At 37.8% G+C, this 20,312-nt stretch overlaps 1 protein-coding gene across 1 annotated transcript in view; it reads left to right on the forward strand.

The window, feature by feature from the left end:
• The window catches only part of ctnna2 (catenin (cadherin-associated protein), alpha 2), a 717,220-nt gene that overhangs the window by 671,464 nt on the left and 25,444 nt on the right, over positions 1 to 20,312 (forward strand). Inside the window, exons 10-13 of the mRNA XM_052137026.1 lie at positions 2,230 to 2,322; positions 3,517 to 3,673; positions 9,806 to 10,006; positions 18,016 to 18,167. Coding sequence (XP_051992986.1) covers positions 2,230 to 2,322; positions 3,517 to 3,673; positions 9,806 to 10,006; positions 18,016 to 18,167 — 603 coding nt within the window. The remainder of the gene's footprint in view (positions 1 to 2,229; positions 2,323 to 3,516; positions 3,674 to 9,805; positions 10,007 to 18,015; positions 18,168 to 20,312) is intronic.

Genomic DNA, 20,312 nt, shown 5'->3' on the forward strand with positions numbered 1-20,312 from the left:
AACGAAAACTTAAACCAAAAGCATAAGCAAACACACACACGACGGACATGCCCTGTAATTCTCTTTCTCTCGAACCATCGTCACCAGCCGCCTTTATCCCTCGCGCGCCTCATCAGGCCGATTGGGGACCGGGCGCGCGATATTCCGGCCCCGCCCCCCTCCGCTCCACACTGCTCCCGGCGTTATTTCAGGCCGGGGTGCCACTGGCATGACGTACATCTCCCCCTATCCCTGGCGCGGGGTGTATCTTGCATCCCGTATGGTCATCCCCGCCTTCCTCGCCCTGGGAGGAGACAAGAGGGGAAGACAACAACAACAAAAAAAACTAAATAGGCGAGGGAAAAGGCCAACACGGTGGATCAGCGAGAGAGAGAGGAGAGAGAGAAGCTCACTCACCGGTTCTCTGATGTACCGTCACGTGGTCCTCGAACACTCCTCCACACTCTCTGGCGGACGACAGCCGCTCCTCTCCGGGCGAACCGGAGTCAAATCTCCGACCCCCAGTGGACAGAACGCCCCTCTGCTTTTCTGGCGGCACCTCGGGACATTCCTCCGCCCCTGGCAGCGGCCCAACCGCTCCAGGTGATCGGGGAGTTACTTCCCTCCTCCCCTCGCGGACGGCGGTCTTCACTCGACCCCTCCGCATTTCTGGGGGACGGCAGGGCACTCCTCCGCCCCTGGAAGTGGCTCCATCGCTCCAGGAGGTCGGGGTATCCAGTCCCAACTTGCCCCGTGGACGGCGGCCGTTCCCGCATCCGGGCGGTCGGGCTACTCAGTCACCCAGCAGATGGCAGCGACGCTTCCCAATATGGACGGCAGTGTCGAGGACTCTGCAACGGGCATCCCTCCTTCTTCCCGGGTTTCGGCACCAATGTAACACAGTTAAGGATGGGCAAGGAGGAGGCGAGAACCGGCTTGTCAATATAAATAATATTTAATGAAACTCAAAACCAAAACACACAAACATAAACACACACATGACGGACAAGCCCGTAATTCTCTCTCTCTCGAACCATCTTCACCGGCCGCCTTTATCCCTCGCGCGCCTCATCAGGCCGATTGGGGACCGGGCGCGCGATATTCCGACCCGGCCCCGCCCCCCTCCGCTCCACACCTATCATATCACTTTCGAAGATATGAATTAGATCATTGGAATCTTTTGGATTACTTTTATGATACCTTTATGTGCTTTTTGGACCATTCAAATTTTTAAACACATTCACTTGCATTGTACGGACCTACAGAGCTGAGAAATTTTCCTAAAATAATAATTTGTGTTCTGCAGAAGAATGAAAGTCATACACATCTGGAATGGCATGAGGGTGAGAAAATGATGACATAATTAAATTTTTTGGTTGAACTATACCTTTAAGGAAACTGTGTAATTTTGCTGGTTTCAGGTTCACATGGTTATGTGTTTTATATGGAATTTTCACAAAATATTAATTATTGTGTTCAAAAACAGCAACAAAAATTTCATGGTGGGATGCTCAAAAAAGATTGCAAGATGAACTTTTAATGAACTATGAAGACCCTTGCTATTCCACCTAGTGCTTCGATATGGAAAAAGTGTCATTGTTTACATTATGAGTAAAACTAGCCATCTCCAGTTAGGACCCCTCTTTATGTGCCAGCTGGCATTTTTGGGGATATTTTTTTTTTTGCAGTGGGAGTTTCTGAATTGTATGTGAACAAATTTGTGTCCCTCAATCACCTTAGAACACGAAGCAGCAGCCTCTAATACATCAAAGAGATTTCCAAGTACATTTGAAATTACAGTGTGCGTGATATTAGCTATTCTTAAAATAGTAAGACGAGAGACCAAAGCGGTACTTTGGGGGTGCAAGGGGCCCACAAATCATGTTCTTCACGCTGGGAAATGACAAATACCAATCTAACACTTGAATGAGCGCTAACCCTCTGTACATATTTTGCTCAGACATTGCCTTATGAAGTCAGGCATTAAATCCTTATCCATTGCACACAGCACTGATAGCTGCAAACATGAACAGCCAAAAGGACTGTGTATTTGTGTATGCCTCTGCATGTGTGTGTGTGCACTTTGTTCAGGAGCTTTATTTGCCCGTGTCCAAATGCTAGTCTAACCTGCATGATTTACACAAGTTTGGCAAGCAGAACTGGTGGGTTGTTCAAGCAAGGTCACTCTATACTTTAACCTCCCTGTGCAAATGACCCAGTGACTCACTAATCTCTCTCTGTCTCTCGTAGGTGGCCAACCTTGCCTGTTCCATCTCCAACAACGAGGAGGGTGTAAAGTTAGTGCGCATGGCTGCTACACAGATCGATAGCCTGTGTCCTCAGGTAAAAGCCCCAGCCCTTTGCCATCCATCCACTTTCTGTGTTTAGCATTCTAGTGCCTCTTAAAATGGTTCAGAACAGATTTATATGGTTGGTGGCAAAAACGAATTCATGCTCAATGCATAAACAGTTAGTAAATGCCTCCGGCCTGAGTGTAGGGCTTCAGATTTCAGTTGACAGCAAACAGCATTAATACTGTATGACTCATATAAGATTTTTTTATTTTCTTTAGTACCTGTTTAAAGGCAAAATAAAACAGCACCCCCAACCCATTTTACTTCTGTAATGTAATGTTGTTGCGAGTGATACAGGACACTTAATGAGGGAAAAACTTCTCTACATAATAGCTGTTTGGAGGGGAGGGACTATACAAAAAATACAAGGTCAACAGAAAAGAAAGACATTTTAGTGTTGGAACAAGTTACTAAATTTTGCCAAGAGATTACAAAGAAAAAACATTTCTTTATTTGGAATAACATGCACTGAATCATTCACCATAAGGCCAGGAATGCATATTAAGAAGCAAATAGGTTTAATTGTGATTACATATTGGCTTTAAATAGTGTTATGGTTGAAGGATAATTAAGTTAAACCTAATTTCATTCACAGATACTTACAATTAAAGAATTGTTTGCAAAGCATGAAAGGGGGGTGGGGGGTGAATAAATTGCATCTAAGTTGTGAGGTTGGAGCAGTTTCAGAGGAAACTAAACTGGCTAATAGAACAAAGAGAGTGAAGGATGAAGTGAGGTATAATGATTCAAGAACTGTTGACCTCTTGATGTAGCGAGCCACTGCATGTACAGCTATAGCACTTACAATAATGTAAAAACTAACAATAATTTAAAAGACGTCTGAGAGCATTTGGCGCAGACATATTTGTCTGCAACAACGTTTTGGTCTTGATGATTTTGTGAATTAGTATGAGACTCAAGACAAAAACGCCCCATTCTGTGGGTACAACTGTAGTTTTGATGCAAATAACACATTTAACCATATAATCTACATTAATTGCTTGCTTGCCTTGGACATACAGTACAGTAACTGAAGGTAATGAGAATCAACTACACTTGGCTTCACTCTTGTGCCTATAACATTTTTCAGTTGTGTGACTTTTACTTTCCTGTAGTTTTTGACTTTCAGAAAATTATTTAGGCATGACGCAAGGTGCAAATCCTATTGTTCTGCTCCTCACAGGTAATCAATGCTGCCCTTACCTTGGCAGCCCGCCCTCAAAGCAAGGTTGCCCAGGACAACATGGACGTCTTCAAGGACCAATGGGAGAAGCAAGTGCGCATCCTGACTGAGGCTGTAGATGACATCACTTCCGTCGATGACTTCCTGTCTGTTTCAGGTAATTTAAAAACCTGATAATCTACTTTGCAGTAGGACAGTTTATGATTTTAATATGAGTCTGATTATACAAAAAAAATTGAAAAATAAGTTTTAAACTACTGTGGCCCCATAATGTATTTGGATACTCAAGCACACTTGAAAATGTGGCAGATACTATTTGCAGCAGGGTGCAAATAGTGGCAGATATTATTTGCACCCCAACCCTGTTGAAAATAATGGTAGATACTAATTGCACCCTGGTGCAAATAGTGTCAGATACTATATTAAGCTCTACCCCCTCTACAAAGATACATCTGCAAACTAATGATGTTAGACCTGCAAACAAATGATGATAGTCTAACTTTATAGTTGTATATTTGTGTAGTCTAGCCAGGGATCCATGTTCAGAAATCCAGTACACTACAGCCAGTTTTGTTCTTTTAAGACAACCATAGAGTCTACTTACTGCACAATTTATGTAGGTCTACTATTATATTTTAAACAGCTTTAAAAGCTTTTAGAAGTGCTGATTACTTAAATATATATATATATATATATATATATATATATATATATATATATATATATATATATATATATATATATATATATATGTGAATGTCTATCAGCCTCCTTTTGAATTCAGAACAATGAGACCCTCCTCTCCAAGTGCAGCAGTAGAACATGGCCCTGCTTGTTTTTCCTCTCTTTATAATTTTCTTCATAATGGACACTCTAAAATGTCAGCTGCCTTCACCATCAAGACCCCATTATCTTGAATGGCAATGTCTATCCTACTCGATGGAGAACGTTGGAAAGGAACATAAATAGTCAAATAATTATGGTCCTTTATATATGGCTAATATTTTGCTATGGTAAAAAAGATTATTGCATTTTCTGTGCCATAAATGTAGATTTACTTGGCTAGATTAAATTGTTCCCAAAAGTGAGCTAAATCTGAAGAAACATCCCATGGGGATGTCCTGGTATGTCCTCTATTGGATAATCAATGAAAAATAAAGCAAGATTTATTTTCTTTTTTTTTTTTCTCTAAATCTCAAAAATACAACTCGGTACTCAAATTCCTCACTCTGATGAAGGTGACTGTTTTTGTAGAAGTGCTCATTACATCATCAAATAGAGCTTTTATATCTTACAGCATCATTAAGCTCACTTTTCATTATTGTATTTTTCTATATATTCATTGCAGTGAGCACATTATATGGTATGTAAAGGTGTTCTTTCACAGTAAGTTCATTGTGTTAACTGTTTTTAATTGACTGTCATGAATTGAATTCTTTCATTCCTAAAATTATTTTCTTTTCAAATGAAGCATGTCAATATCTCCCCAATAAAGACAAACATGTACTCAATCTCACCTCCTAAGAGTTCTGAAACTCACTCTCCTCTCCATCAACTTCTCTTTCTTTTGTTGTACCTGCAGAATTGAGAAGATAGGCAGGATCTTGCACAAAAACTAGAATCAACATTATATACTCTACCGTTCAAAAGTTTGGCATCACTAAGGCTTGTGTTCTTGATCGATGCTTATGTTTACTAAGGATGCATTCAATTTTGCAAAAATACTGCCAAAAACATTGAAATGTTGTATATGATTATTACTGTTTGAAATACAGTAGCTGTTTTATATTTTTCTTTTAAAATTAAAGATTGCAAAGCCCCATTTTTAGCAGGTATTACTCCAGTCTACTATGAAAGTACTCACCTAATCTATAAGAAATCAGTCTAATGTGCTAATTTGGTCCTCAATACACTTTTCTTTTTGTAAGAACAGTTGAAAGGATTTCATGATGTTTGAACATTGCAATACAGTGTCTTTTTTCAGTTGCTTAAATATTGAGTACACTTGCATTTCCAACAAGTCTCTTTGCACTTCCAAGTCAAATTTTGGTTTGAAAACTGTCCAAAAACAATCCTTTTTGTTTTTGTTTGTTTTTTTTTCTACAAAAATCACAAGTCTACTGTTAAGATACCAAGACAAAGAAAAAAGCAAACTGGATCTGACCAGGACAGAGAGAAAAGTGGACAGCCCAGAAGCACAACAACAAAAAAGTACATCAGAGATTCTAGTTTGATAAACAGACAACTCACAGGACCTTAACTGACAGCTTCAATGACCAGTACATCACAGACACCCGCTTCATCTGAAACAGTGAAGAGAAGACATGGTTTAAAAAGTCACATCTGACACTGGCAATTAATATATGGAAGAACAGCCAAACTAATATAAAGATTGGATGGTAAATGATTAGAAATGAGTATAGTGGATAGATAAGTCTAAGTTTTAGGTGTTGAGCTGCTGTTAGTAGAGTCTAATCTAAAGGTCTCTAAAGGGTCCTACAAACCAGTTATATCTTTGGGAAATGATACTGTAGCAAATTTCAGTTGATGTAGATGTACACGGTACAGATTAAAGTGCCCGCATACCCCCACCATTATTTGTAGGAAATAGCATGTGTGAGCTAGGAATTAAATTAAACTGTCCTTATTCTACATTATTACGTAAGGACATTTATAATGGAATTAGACGTGTTCGACAACCATTATAAATTAGATAAATGACAAATAACTATATTATTTGTCAGAATAAAATTCTCCACCATTAAAATCATAATACAACATCTCGTTGTATCTGCTCACAATTTTTATTGTAAGAAATAAGAAAAAAGCTTTAATAAGGGAATTATGATTATTTAACATATTGTGTTAATATTATTCTCATGGCTTATCGAAAATAACATTACACATAATTATGTACAGCTTTGAAGTGAAATCTTTTAAAAACAGGGATGAGATTATTTATCACAATATACCAGTCAAATTATCTTTAAATACAGACAAACTTTATTGCTATTATAAACATAAATTAATCTAACACATAAAACAGGTTGGTGAGTAAAGTGACAGAATGTGAAATAAATTATCATCACAGCTATAATTAACTTGATAATGCCTTAAGAACCATTTAGCCTTCTTTGAGTCTAAATCGATGTAACAAGTTCAAGTTTGGAGATGGAAGGGAGGAGACGGAGAGCAGTGATGCAGTCAAGTAAGGCTCTTTATTTCTCTGCCTTCAACACTCTGCGTGCACTCTTCTCTGTGCTTTTCTCAGTTCAATCATATCAGTGTAACACAAACTTTGTCAATATAAACTGAGTCTTCAGCTTCACAATAACATAAAACACTCAATAAGACATGCCAGTCACTGGTCACTCCATGTCATTCTCTCTCTCCCATCTGGCAGTGGCATGGCCGTTTATATGCCACTCTCCCCATGCTCACTGGAATTACAGACAGGTGTTAGCATGGATAATACATTACACGTTATGAGAAACCTGATTGTCAGGGTATATAATCAAGTTGAAAAATTACCATTCTTAGTAGAATGAGATAAATCATACAAGATTACATTTTACATTTACATTTATGCATTTGGCAGACGCTTTTATCCAAAGCGACTTACAGTGCACTTATTACAGGGACAATCCCCCCGGAGCAACCTGGAGTTAAGTGCCTTGCTCAAGGACACAATGGTGGTGGCTGTGGGGATCGAACCAATGACCTTCTGATTAACAGTTGTGTGCATTAGCCCACTACGCCACCACCATACAGATTAAAGATTATAATCATACATTTTTCAGTTATAAGTGATTACAAATCACTACACATATTTTAAGAGGCACATCAGGCTATAATCATTAATTTGTCAGTTACAAAAGTAATCACAGGTTGTATAAAACATACATGATACATAATATATATCTAAGGCAACTACTGGTGATTAATACAGCTTATTGGCAGCAATATTGAGACCATCGTCTATGAAAACCATTAGATTGGAATCCATGCAGTCTCTGCTGAGATAAGAGAGAATGTCTTTGGAATGTGCAGATGGGTAGTGGAGGTGTCCTTGGGAAGAAACAGATGTTACTGTTTTAAGACCATGTTGATTTCGGGCCTTGGGACTGTCTTCACGAGTCTCCGTTTCCTGATATGGCCGTGGATTTATGCAATAAAGTCACAAGGTGTTACTTGACCATTTGGTCTTACAGAGGGTTTAAGTTTGTGGAACAAAGAAGGATCTTCTTTATTGGTCAGCTCTGTCATTACAAACCCTAGTTTGAGATTAAGCAGGCATGGGAGAGATGTTCTCCTTCAGCAATATAGGCACCATAGATTTGTTTTTATGACTTTCTTATGGCTCGGTGGGGATCTCTCTGATCAGTGGAATGTGGTGTTGTGTTCATTTGATGGCTTCGTTCATGGATAATCCTACTATACAGAAAGCACGGGATGAAGATTGATCTAAATATATTTAACTGTGTGCTAGATGTATCATTGCTGCAAATGGACAATTTGTGGATGAATAGAAATGTTGAAAAATACAGCTTTTATATAAATAGAAATAGACATTTGTAACATTATACATGTATTTACTATAATTCTTATAGCATTTTCTTTTAAAAAAATAAAATATAATGGGGATTCTAAACTTTTAAATGGTAGTATATTGATTAGCAATGAAGTCAGGGATTTTAAAGCAGGATTTATAATAAGTCTATACTAAATGCACTCAAAATAAAGAATGAGATCTAGGTTTTTATGGTCCATTTTCTTTTTCTTTTTTCATTTCAGGTTATATGATATGAAGCTGCAGGCAATATTGGTAATCCCCCCCCCCCCCCCTCCTGCAAGCCCAAGAACAAAACACATGCTTGTAAAATTAGCTTATTTTCCAATATAAGTGTTATTCTTCTGCTGAGTCAAAATCAATTATATGTCATTTATTTCACAGGAAAGATGTAAACAGAGTGTTTTGCAAAGGTAGTGAAACCATCAATACTTTTACACAGAAAGGGAAATTAATGTGTGGCTGAAAATATCTCTTAAAATCATGTAGACGTGCTATACTACAACATGTACCAGGCACTCGGTAGTCAAAGTTATTCTTTAACCTCTTGAAAATTAACTATATATTATTATATGAGACAGTATTTACAATTTAAAAAAACTTTAATATAGGTCCATTTCTTGTTTTTCAGCTCTATTATAAGAATCTAAATAGATTTGATTTTAGGCAGTATTCCTTTGACCTGTTGCCAAACAGCAATGGGAGGATAAACAAAGCATTTTTTTTTCAAAGCTACTTAAAGGAAGGATACAAATGACACTTATTAAGAACCATGCCAAGGTTCTGGAATTACAAGCCAGCATGGATTTAATGAGGTCCAAACATGGATTCTTAATGAAAGCTGTTGGTCTGTGGTCTTGAAAGTAGTTTTTATCGGAGCATAGATGGTTAGCACAAGCATTCTGAATCAATTATAGTGATTCTGATTCAAGCCTTGATTGTAACACCTCTTGATTCAGTCTCTCTATTCTCTAATTAAAACGAGGCAAAATACCAAAAATAGATTGTATACAATACAGACAGACAGACAGACAGACAGACAGACAGACAGACAGACAGACAGATAGATAGATAGATAGATAGATAGATAGATAGATAGATAGATAGATAGAAATAATAATAATAATGATTTTTTTTTTTTTTAAACAATCCTTAATAACAGGAAGGTGGCACATTCAAACAGTTCTTTCACACTTTCAGAAATCAGAATTTGCATTTTATAACTATTTTATAAACATATATTTGAAGTCAAAGAATAATCTGTAATATTCTGTGTGGGCCTGGGTCTAATTTGGGTGGGGCTAAGCCACTGTGATGCTGCCAATACAACTGATCAGTTATAAGACTATCAGACTCAATTGCCCATGTCTATACAAGAACTAGGTAAGAAGTAAATAAATCTCTTTTTAGGAGGAAGTGTAGGAAGGCAGAATTTGAGGTTTTGTTGTTGTTGTTGATTGTATATTCCCTTGGTTTTGACATACATTTTGTATTTTAACTCTCCTTTCTGGCAGTCAGAGCATACTTGAGCCAAACCTGTATGTCACAAGACAAATCATAGTTTATGAAACTTGATTTAGTTACACAATGTTTGTAGTTACTGTGATTTGCCTTTGCACAACACAGAGGTCTGTACATGTTGAAAACAATAATACTTTAAGGGCCTCTAAAGCTTGTTTTATCTAATTTCTTCTCTATCTTTTTTTTCTCTCTTGACAGAAAACCACATTCTGGAGGATGTGAATAAGTGTGTGATCGCCCTGCAGGAGGGGGACGTGGACACGCTGGACAGGACAGCAGGGGCGATCCGGGGCCGAGCTGCTCGTGTGGTACACATTATTAATGCTGAGATGGAGAACTATGAACCTGGAGTCTACACTGAGCGTGTTCTTGAGTCAATCAAACTCCTCTCAGAGACCGGTGAGAACAAAGATCATACACACACCTCTACTCTATTCAACTCTGGAGCATCTGGAGACCTTAAGGTCATTAAAATGACACACTGTAATGCAAACGACATTAACACCCCCACTCATTCTAATAAGATCAAACCTCTCCGCCTCCGTCCTGGTCTCATGTTCACTTGGTAGAGATGGTGACAGATGGAGAGAAGAGAGCAGGAAGCTCTTGGAAGAAGGGAGTTAAAGGGATATTTCACTAACAGTTGCAATTGTAATTTACTGACCCTCTGTTGTTCCAAACCTGTGCGACTATCTTTGTTCTGTGAAGAAAAAAATTTAAGTAAATGTTGATCAAGGTTAACATTCTCATTTTGTGTTCCATGTAAATAAATACATAAATACAGGTTTGGTAAAACACGAGTGTATATTATTTTCATTTTTGATCGAACTTTCCCTTTAATAAGATAAAGGTAGACAGACGAGAAAAGATGGTGAGGCCAGAGATACCACCTGTTCCCTCCTCTGGTTCTCATCCTCTACTCATTCATTTTTCATCCGTTTTCCCCCACCCCTCCACCTTTCACCATCTAGTGCCAGCTTTCAGGAGATGGCAATTTAGACTCTGACAGACAAGGCAGAGGGCCAAAACATACAAGCATCGCAAGTAATGCAGAGATTTGTGCACAGTGTTCCGAGGCACTATCTGGCAGAGCCTTGCTGATGAGGAAACAAAAAAGGCTGCTATTTGAGGTGCTAATGTGTAGCAAATGCAATATAAAAGCGAGAGATAGAGAGAGAAACAACTCACCTTTTTGAAGTAGTTTTTCCATCTAAATGCACCTCTACAAATGTACAAATTAGCTTGGTCAGCTTGGTTAAGCTGGCTTGAGTGTTTTTTTTTTTTTGTTTAGTTTTTTGGTACATAGATGGAATTGAACCATAAAAAAATTAAAAAATAAAATACACAAAAATATTTTTGTTATTGTTGGACAAGACGTGGCACACAAAGGTTTTAAATATTTGGCCAGAAGTATTGTTATGGTTGGAGGTTTGAGAATGAGCACTATATAAATGCGTAGAATTTGAACATTATTATAATTATTATTTATTTACTTATTTATTTATCTTTTCTTTTTTTTTTTATAAAGATGTTTTGCTACTACAAAGTGACTTTATCCAGACACAGAAATCACTGTAGGAGTCTGATTGTGTGACTCACAATGAACAAGTAAATTATGGAAAAAATACTGACGTAAAGGTTGGTCAACTGGTCGAGACTTGATCTGCTTGGTGATAAAATACCCCTTTTCAACCGACAGGGTACCAGTGCACAATCTGGAACTTAACTGCATGTCTTGAAAAACTGGTTTCATAACAGTGCTTAAAACCTGCAGGTTTTGAACCAGGAACCACTAGCTAGCATTCAGATCAAAATAAAACTGTTTCAAAATGACTGTAATCAGACATCTTTCAGTCTAAATTGAATGCACCAAACTTTGTCTTGACCTTTTCTTTTGTGGCCTTCAAGTAGAGTCGGAATATCGTAATTTATATGTTTTTACCAGTGGGAAGATCCAAATTGTAGATGATACCTGAAATACGACATTGGAAGGGGCGTATCGACATAAAAAATTATGGAAAGCGATGATTTTGCTAAATTATTCCCAATTCTTTTTTTTTCACCCCTTTTCTCCCCAATTTGGCATGCCCAATTCCCAATGTCCTTGTCGTGGCAGAGTGACTCACCTCATTCTGGGTGGCAGAAGATGAATAGCAGTTGCCTCCGCATCTGAGACCATTAATCTGCACATCTTATCACATGGCTTGTTTAGCGTGTTACCGCGGAGACATAGCATGTGTAGAGGCTTCACGTTATTCTTCGTGACATCAGCACACAACTCTCCACGTGCCTCACCAAGAGCGAGAACCACATTATAGCGACCACGAGGAGGGTGCCTCATGGGACTGTACCCTACCTAGCAACCGGGCCAATTTGGCCACTCAGCACACCCTGGATTCGATCTCGCGACACCAGGGGTGGTAGTCAGCATCTTTACCTCGCTGAACTACACAGGCCCCCCAAATTCAGTGCTTTTTTTTTATAAAATTGCAGTCAAATAATGTAAAGAAACTGACTCACACTTTGTGGTTTGTTTTATGCAAATTAATGAAAAAATTGCTAGATACTAGGGCTGCAACGGTACACAAAATTCCTGCTTTGGTACGTTCCTGTTTTTTGGGGTCACGGTTCAGTACGGTTTAGGTACAGCAGGGAAAACAACCAATCTTTCTTTAAATCTTTCAACAATTCTTGCTCATTTGTACATGACTGCACTATGTATTCAATTAAATTACCATACAAAACTTAACAGCCCATAATATGCACATTGTATAAAACTAAAAATATAGAAATTAGCTTTTTATAATAATTGTAACAACATTTAGACATTATCAGTGCAGATTTATTTTGCCTGTCAGTTCTTCACTGCTTGTTCTTATCACTCAATTTTCTAATTGTATTGTTTTTTTTTTTTGTTTGTTTGTTTTTTTTTTAAGGAAAATCTGAATATCCACATTATCAGAGGAGATGGTGGATCTGTTAGCACTGACAGTGTCCCTTGCTGGACAAATACAGCATGCTCTAGATTATATAGAATGAGCTCTACAGAATTGCTGAAATGCTTCTTGTAAGCACTATATAATGGGGCTCAAGCACGTTAAGACGATGCTTAAATTCTGTGTTCTCGATGACTGAGTATGGTCTCATATCTGCAGCAATAAATACTCATATGGAGTTCATTATCTCTTTAGCTCTGTCTGAGCTTACAGCAAGAGGCTGCTTGAATGCCATGGCGAGACTAACTTGCACATGCTGTTTATGCTTTGCTCTCGTAAGCTCAAGAGACACATGTGGATGATGTTGCCGCAAATGAGTCATCATGTTAGATGTGCTTCCGACTCACAGTCTTCGTCCTGTTCATTACTCATTGCCCAGTATTACTGTATTTAACTATGAATCCATTATGCTTCCAAACAACAGATTTTAGAGATGGCGTTGGGTCTTCAATCTCTGACCTATTTAAGTCTGACATATTTAGTTTAGTTCCATCACAGTTTGGAAAATAGCGAGCTAGCTAGTACGAACTTCCCATGCATTTATCTGATCCACAGTTTCTAGTGTACTGTGTGACATTCTGTTCTGTTAAATTTTTCTTGTTCTCTTTTTCATTTTAGTTCTATGGGGTTTGTGTTTTTCATTATATATATATATATATATATATATATATATATATATATATATATATATATAATATAATATATATATATTTTTTTACATTAATTAATTTATTTTATTTATCTCCTTTTTTCCCCAATTTGGAATGCCCACTTCCCACTACTTAGTAAGTCCTCGTGGTGGCGCGGTTGCTCACCTGAATCCGGGTGGTGGAGGACAAGTCTTAGTTGCCTCCACTTTTGAGACCGTCAATCCACACATCTTTTCACGTGGCTTGTTGTACATGACACCGCGGAAACTCCCAGCATGTGGAGGCTCATGCTACTCTCCTCGAGCCACGCACAGCTTACCACGTGCCCCATTGGGAGCGAGAACCACTAATCGTGACTACGAGGAGATTACCCCATGTGACTCTACACTCCCTAGCAACTGGGTCAATTGGTTGCTTAGGAGACCTGTTTGGAGTCACTCAGCTCACCCAGGATTCAAACTTGTGACACTAGGGGTGGTAGTCAGCAACAATACTCGCTGAGCTACCCAGGTCCCTTGTTGTTTTAATATTGGTTTCACGCATGCTAAGATATGTAATCATTCATGTGACTACGTGTGCCATACCGAAGGCCCTGTATCCATTTGGTTCAGCCTGGATACATGTACCATTGCAGCCCTACTAGATAACATGTATTGATAAATCATATACTGTAGGTTGTGTAAAAGTCATACAGGTGTATTTATTTTGTTTCTGACTTGAATGCATAACATGTAATAACAAATGCCAATTGGAAGAAGGAGCTTCACAGGTCCACTTGAATGCAGCATTTGTCCCAATGCAGTGTAAATGTAACAAAAGTGAAGCTGCAGGAACTTTCAAACATGGCCCTCTCAAGTCTTGAATCTTGTCATTGAGCCTAGAAATCGATAGTCTAATAGCAAAGGTGTTATGACTTTTCTCTTTCTTTATCCATTCCAGCTTTCTCCCATCAAAAATAATCTTCATGTGGGGAAAAATTACTCTATCATTAAGGTTAAGTTCAGGCCCCCAGTAGATTAAAAATAAGAAATATGGATGATGTAAACTGTTCAAGTAGGAGGCACGAGTGTTGATACTATTGTGGAGGAAGACAGAATCAATAGGTCTCATGCTAAAGGGTGACCATGCAGAGATTAAATATGGCCATCTTTCCCATCACTGCCCTCCATATAACACACAATTTTTTTTATTTTATTTTTTTATGGCAAATATCATGCTTCACTGACAGGTTGCAGGCCATGTTTTCTCAGACATAAAATTTTTTTTTTCATACAGACAAATGACCCCCACAAAATGTTATTCTTTGTGGCACTAGAGTCTGGATCTTGAAATTCGGGAAGAATGCATGCAAAACAAGATTTCAGGAATAGAATTATTCAGTGCCTGCCTGCTACAATGAATCCAACACATTGTTCTTGAAAAAGAAAAAAGAAAGCAAGCAATACAGATCCAGTAGAAAGGGGAATGTTTACTGAGTCAACAGCCTAAGGGGCAGAATGTAAATTAAAACAACTACAACAACTACAAGTGACCTCATTGTTCAAAAAGGAATATGTACTCCTTTTTCGAATTATTTGCAGTGTTCTGCATACTGTAAAACCTATTAGCATTAGGAATGTCTCATTGCATTTTCATTTTAAGCCCATTAGACTAGTCTGACCTTAGCCTCCTAAAAAAAAAAACTTGTCTGAGCATGTTTTATATAATTCATTGCAACACTGTCTGAGATCTTTAAGCACTTTTCCAAAAAATGCCATTTGAAGTCCCATAACACAGATCTAACTGCTTGCTTTTTTTGAGTTAAGCATTTTAAGAAAATAATCCCTTCCACCATGGTTTTCATTAGCTCCTTTCATCATGTCTCACTGGTCTGAGTTCCAATTGCTCATCACTAGCAGCAACTTTACTCATTAATGGCTTGAAGAATATTTAAATTATTTAAAACATTTAATTTCTATTTAAAAGTCACAGCAAAATTCCCCCAAAGCTCATTTTATGCCTCCCCAATAAGTGGATTAAAATGAATTAAATATGTGTTAAAGCAAGACGGGTGTAGACAAAAAAGAAAGAAAATAAAGAGACTTTGCTGCACCTTCTTTAATGTTATGCATAATTTTATGTTTCTTAAGTGTTCATTTGAAATTCATATCTAACCTTTTCTGTGTTAACTTTTCACATTTTGTACATGTGTAGAAAGTGCCTATCTACACAGGTTCCTCTATTAAAGTTGATCTTAGGTCAGATGCCTGCAATCAAAACCATCATGATAAATCAAAAGTCTGGTTATTGTTTGAGATCAACATCTGCAATTATCATGAATGACTCTCTGATTTGGTTACATGGCTGAAGAGAACACTCCTTGTCATATAAGAGAGTCCTCATAAAACCCAGCCTTTGCAGTGCATCTCAGGTTGTAATATTCCTAGTAAATCTAGAGACCTTCCCTTCCTTGATACATCCGTTGAATATTTTAAGAGCCTCACTTTGGAGATTGCTTAAGGGTTTAATACGATCCCAAATACTGTGCTTTGGGCTTTTTACTGTGCCCATATTTTTTTAATGAACTGCCAAGTGGTCTTTGAAATGAGCATGACTCGATGTCGGCGTTAGATCGCAATACGGTTTCTCTCCACCAATTGTATTGCCATGGAAATACTCAAATTCTCAAGTTTGGGTATTACCAGTGGGCAGTCCCTGTTGCAATACAACTAGAGAAATAAAAATAATTTAAAACAATTAACCTCTTTGTGCGCTATCAACAGGCTTGAAACTGAGGGTTTATAAAAGGGTTTGCCAGAGTGCTCTAAAATGTTATTAACACATTTTTGCTAAATTAAATGTACTTAAAAGTCTCTATTCACTGCTGAGATTAGAGCATTAGCTGTGGGTATGTTGTCGCAGCGGTTACATAAGGCTAAATGGGCCAAACACATTTGTTCAGTGTAAACACCAAATTACACCTCATCATAAAAACAGATCAGACTAATGTCACATTAGCAGACCTTTCCCGAGCTCTTTAGTTGCACTCAATCAATGTCTGTCAACATTGTTCATTCTAGACTCTTGTTCGTCAAACATTCACTTATTACCGACAGCATTTTATAATCATTGTTCATTATGGAATCTCTAAGGAAAAAGATGGAGGATAAATTTAAGGAGGACAGTCAAGAGCAAGGGGATGTAATTTTTTCATCACCCTGTTTGGAGTGAGGAGGTGTCACTGCGGTCTTTAAGTGTCATGGTGGCTCGGCTCACTGATGGTCATGCATTCCCAGCACTTTGCCGGCAAGGTGAAGTGGTTAATTGGCAGACGGAGGGCACCCCGTCCACATATTTTCAGGGTGACATTTTTCTCGTCTTGCTCTCCCACTGCCATCCGTGTCCTTAGGCTTGACTGACAGCGAGGAGACCACAGAAATAGATGTGCCCGCCTGAATTTTGACACTTAGCTTCTTAAGATTGCATACTCTCTCTCCATTTTGCCTCACCTCTCATGTCTTTGCTCTGATATGTTTGGCACCTGAGGGGAAGGCTATCTTTTGAGGGATGCATGTAATCCCTTTTTTGAAAATGTTTTTGCAGTGTTTCTATCTTTCTGTCCTCCACGCTACCTCTAGCTTACCTACATGGGTCATTCCTGTTATGCAGCACATTTTAAGCTCTGAAACTTTTGACAAATGAATGCCTGTGTTGTGATTTAAGGAAATGTTACTTTAAAAGGGTATACAATACTTTCAGGAATATGCAGTTGTCAAGATCAGGAACTTCAGATGGATTATTTACAATTTACACAATGACAAAAAAACTAAAATAAAACAAAACTGAATGCCTGATGAGATAGAACCCAGCAGGATGGAAATAAAGAGCTAAAGTTTGTTATTTAAGTAATTTAAGTTTTGATAATATAATACCAATTTCTGCACTTATATCTAACAGGATGGCAAGTTATGAAGTGAGACAAATCAAGTAATACCACAAAACATAACTTAATTCATAGGATTAACTGCAAATACTAATGTTTGTGCTGTGGTTTTCCCACTAACAATTATGTCACTTTATGTCATTAAGTAACTGGATTTTGTTATTTAAATTGATATTGCAAAAGACTAAAAGGATGGATAGTGAAATTAAGGACATAAATGCTACAATATAAAACAATATTCTTTGATTAATGTTCTAAATGTTCACATTTATCTAATCACAATCACCACTACAGTATATAATGGCTTGCATACCTCTTTCCAGCATAATTTCTTTCAGCATCCCTCATCCACCCCATTTCCACATTTACTATACATGATATATTACATTGTCTTATTATACATTCACTTTTATTCAGTTAGCATGAGTCAAGACTTGTACTCAAGACCCTCAAAGCCAAACCAGTTTAACCATTTACCATTATCTCAAGATTACAGTATATGAACATGCAAGGTCATGAAAGAAAGGGGGAAAAAATGAAACAGCTGGTAAAAATCGTCACAAATTACCAGTTTTGTATGTTAGAAGTTAGTGCATGCCATTTGGGAACATTGCAAAAATGGCATCATCCATTGAAACAAACATGTATGATTTTTTTAAGATTCACCTTATTTAAGATCAATCTTTAATATCAATCTCTCTAGATAAAACCACCCAACATGATTTCCATCTTTAAAAATTGTGCCAAATAATGTATCCAATATGTTGAGGCATATATGATGGGAACATGGAAATGTACTGCATAACATGAATTACCAACATCATTTGATCTTTCTTACAGTGATGCCACGTTTTGCTGAGCAGGTGGAGGTCGCCATTGAGGCTCTCAGCACCAGTCCTCCACAGCCATTTGAGGAGAACGAGTTCATTGACGCCTCTCGCCTTGTCTACGATGGAGTGCGAGACATCAGGAAAGCAGTGCTCATGATAAGGGTGAGATTAGTGAATTAATATTCACAAGCAGGGCCATTATTGTGTATGACTAAAAACAAAACACAAAAAACATAATATAACAGATTTGGTGTATGATCGTAATGCATTGCACGCCTCATTTTCACACAGATGTAATATGATATAGTGGGTTATGACTTCATCAAACAGAGGATGATAAAATAGAAGCACTATAGTGTGAAATAATGCTATGTTATTACATACAGTTGGGGACAGTTGATCTTTAATAACTGGTTATGACATTGCTGCCCAAATGAAAATGGTAGAGTATTCTTTTTTTATTGTTTTGCCTAGTGTATGTTCTATTTACAGAGATTGTGAATGCTTGTGGTTTAATAGAACTAACTGAAAAAGTATTTAGCAAATTGGAAGCTATAAACATGTTACAAAATTTGGATTAAAAATTGTGATTTGCACGACACAAACCCTGATCTTGCATGTAGGTTGAAGTGGCGCGAAAACAGTATGTAAAATATATGCAATGCATAAAGGGGCGCCACACAATGGGGAGGTGCTAAATCTTCACAAATGCACTTGACCACATCGCAAATCGCCATTTGAAATGCTCCAGCCATGATCAGTAGAAATTATACAAACACATCTCATTTTATTTAAACTCTGTATACTCCCGCTTCTGTGGCAAGAAAAAAAAACACGTTAAATGCAGACAAACAGCAATGACTTTTGGGAAAAAAGGCGCAATTTATAACAAGCCTATTTTACATGAAAAGGAAGCATGGTTGCACTGAAAAAAATGACAACCAATTTTATGGTGCAAGTCTATTTAAGCACGTTTACTGTAGTGCCTGGTTAAACTGGTTTGCGGGTGGTTAGTGAATGAGAAAATGGGTATTGCACTCAAATACTGCACAAAAAAGTTGTGCTACTGTTCAGTTTATTCACCCCACAATTGTCACAAAGACATTTTGTAAGATGCACATTTCTACTGTGGGAACATTAAACAATTTTGAACGGTGTGTTATCAGTAAATAGCTTAAAGCAGAGCTTGAGATGCCTTGGAACAGAGTGATAATTGTAAATAGATCACTTATTTGTTTATTTATTTGATTCCCCAAACCAGCCCCATCCTCTAAAATGAATCACAAAGATAGATCATGCTTTCTGCTTCGTTGAAAAGCCATTATGGTCACTATTCTGCCACCAAGACATAGTGACTGCTAAAACTCTGAAAACAGTGCCTTTCCCAGAGAAGTGGAAAAATGACAGTGCAACCACACATGCACACACACACACACACTTTGTCAAAGAATGTATCCTGCTAAAGAAACATCAGAAGTAAAATTTACTCAAGATGGCTTTGCATACAAAAGTACACTGCTTTATTTTATTTTTCGTTGTTTGTTTTCTATACACTAATTCGAGGCTGCATCAATTTTCCATCCAGCTGGGATCTTCATTAAACCAGGCAACAAAGAAGACTTTGCCAGTTTGTGATACATCTGATTCAATCAATAGTGTATCTTTATAAGTTCTGCCACTCAGAGGTGCCTGGAGCTGTGGCTGCTGTCAAGATAAACACTCTTTCTTGTCTTTGTCTCCTATTTTCTCATTTGTCAGTGACATACAAGCAAGATGAGGTTGTTGAGGCAAATAGGGCTGATGTTGAAACTACTGGCAGGCAGAATGCAAGAAAACAGATCACATCTAAATCAGAATAGCCGAGAGGCCTTTGCCTTCTTCTCATAACGTTTGATCCCACTTTAAGTGGGAACTGCTTTTTATAATGCTGACAAGAAAGCCAAAAGGGAGTTGGAGAACAATGATGCAAGTCACTTGTAACTCAAACTGTGGGATGAGTGAATTATTTATTGAGATCTGACTGGTTTAATGGCTGCCGTGTCTTTATGTTAGAACAGCGGTACATTTGTGCGGCAACGCACAGTTCTTGTGATGTCTGTTGAACATGGCATCTCAAGTTGTCACCAAGCTATAGTGCTAGGACAACAGATACATTTCAAGAATACCCTCAAGTGCTCAAGGAGATGTGTGTTTAAAATATAGATGTAAGGTTTAAACGTTACAAAGAAAAACTTGTTGATGATAGCAATCCATGAGTAACTGAAAATAAAATTTAGGAGACTTAAAAGGGAAAGTTTCACCAAAAAT

Source organism: Xyrauchen texanus, chromosome 11, assembly GCF_025860055.1.
Source record: "Xyrauchen texanus isolate HMW12.3.18 chromosome 11, RBS_HiC_50CHRs, whole genome shotgun sequence".
Lineage (NCBI taxonomy): Eukaryota > Metazoa > Chordata > Actinopteri > Cypriniformes > Catostomidae > Xyrauchen > Xyrauchen texanus.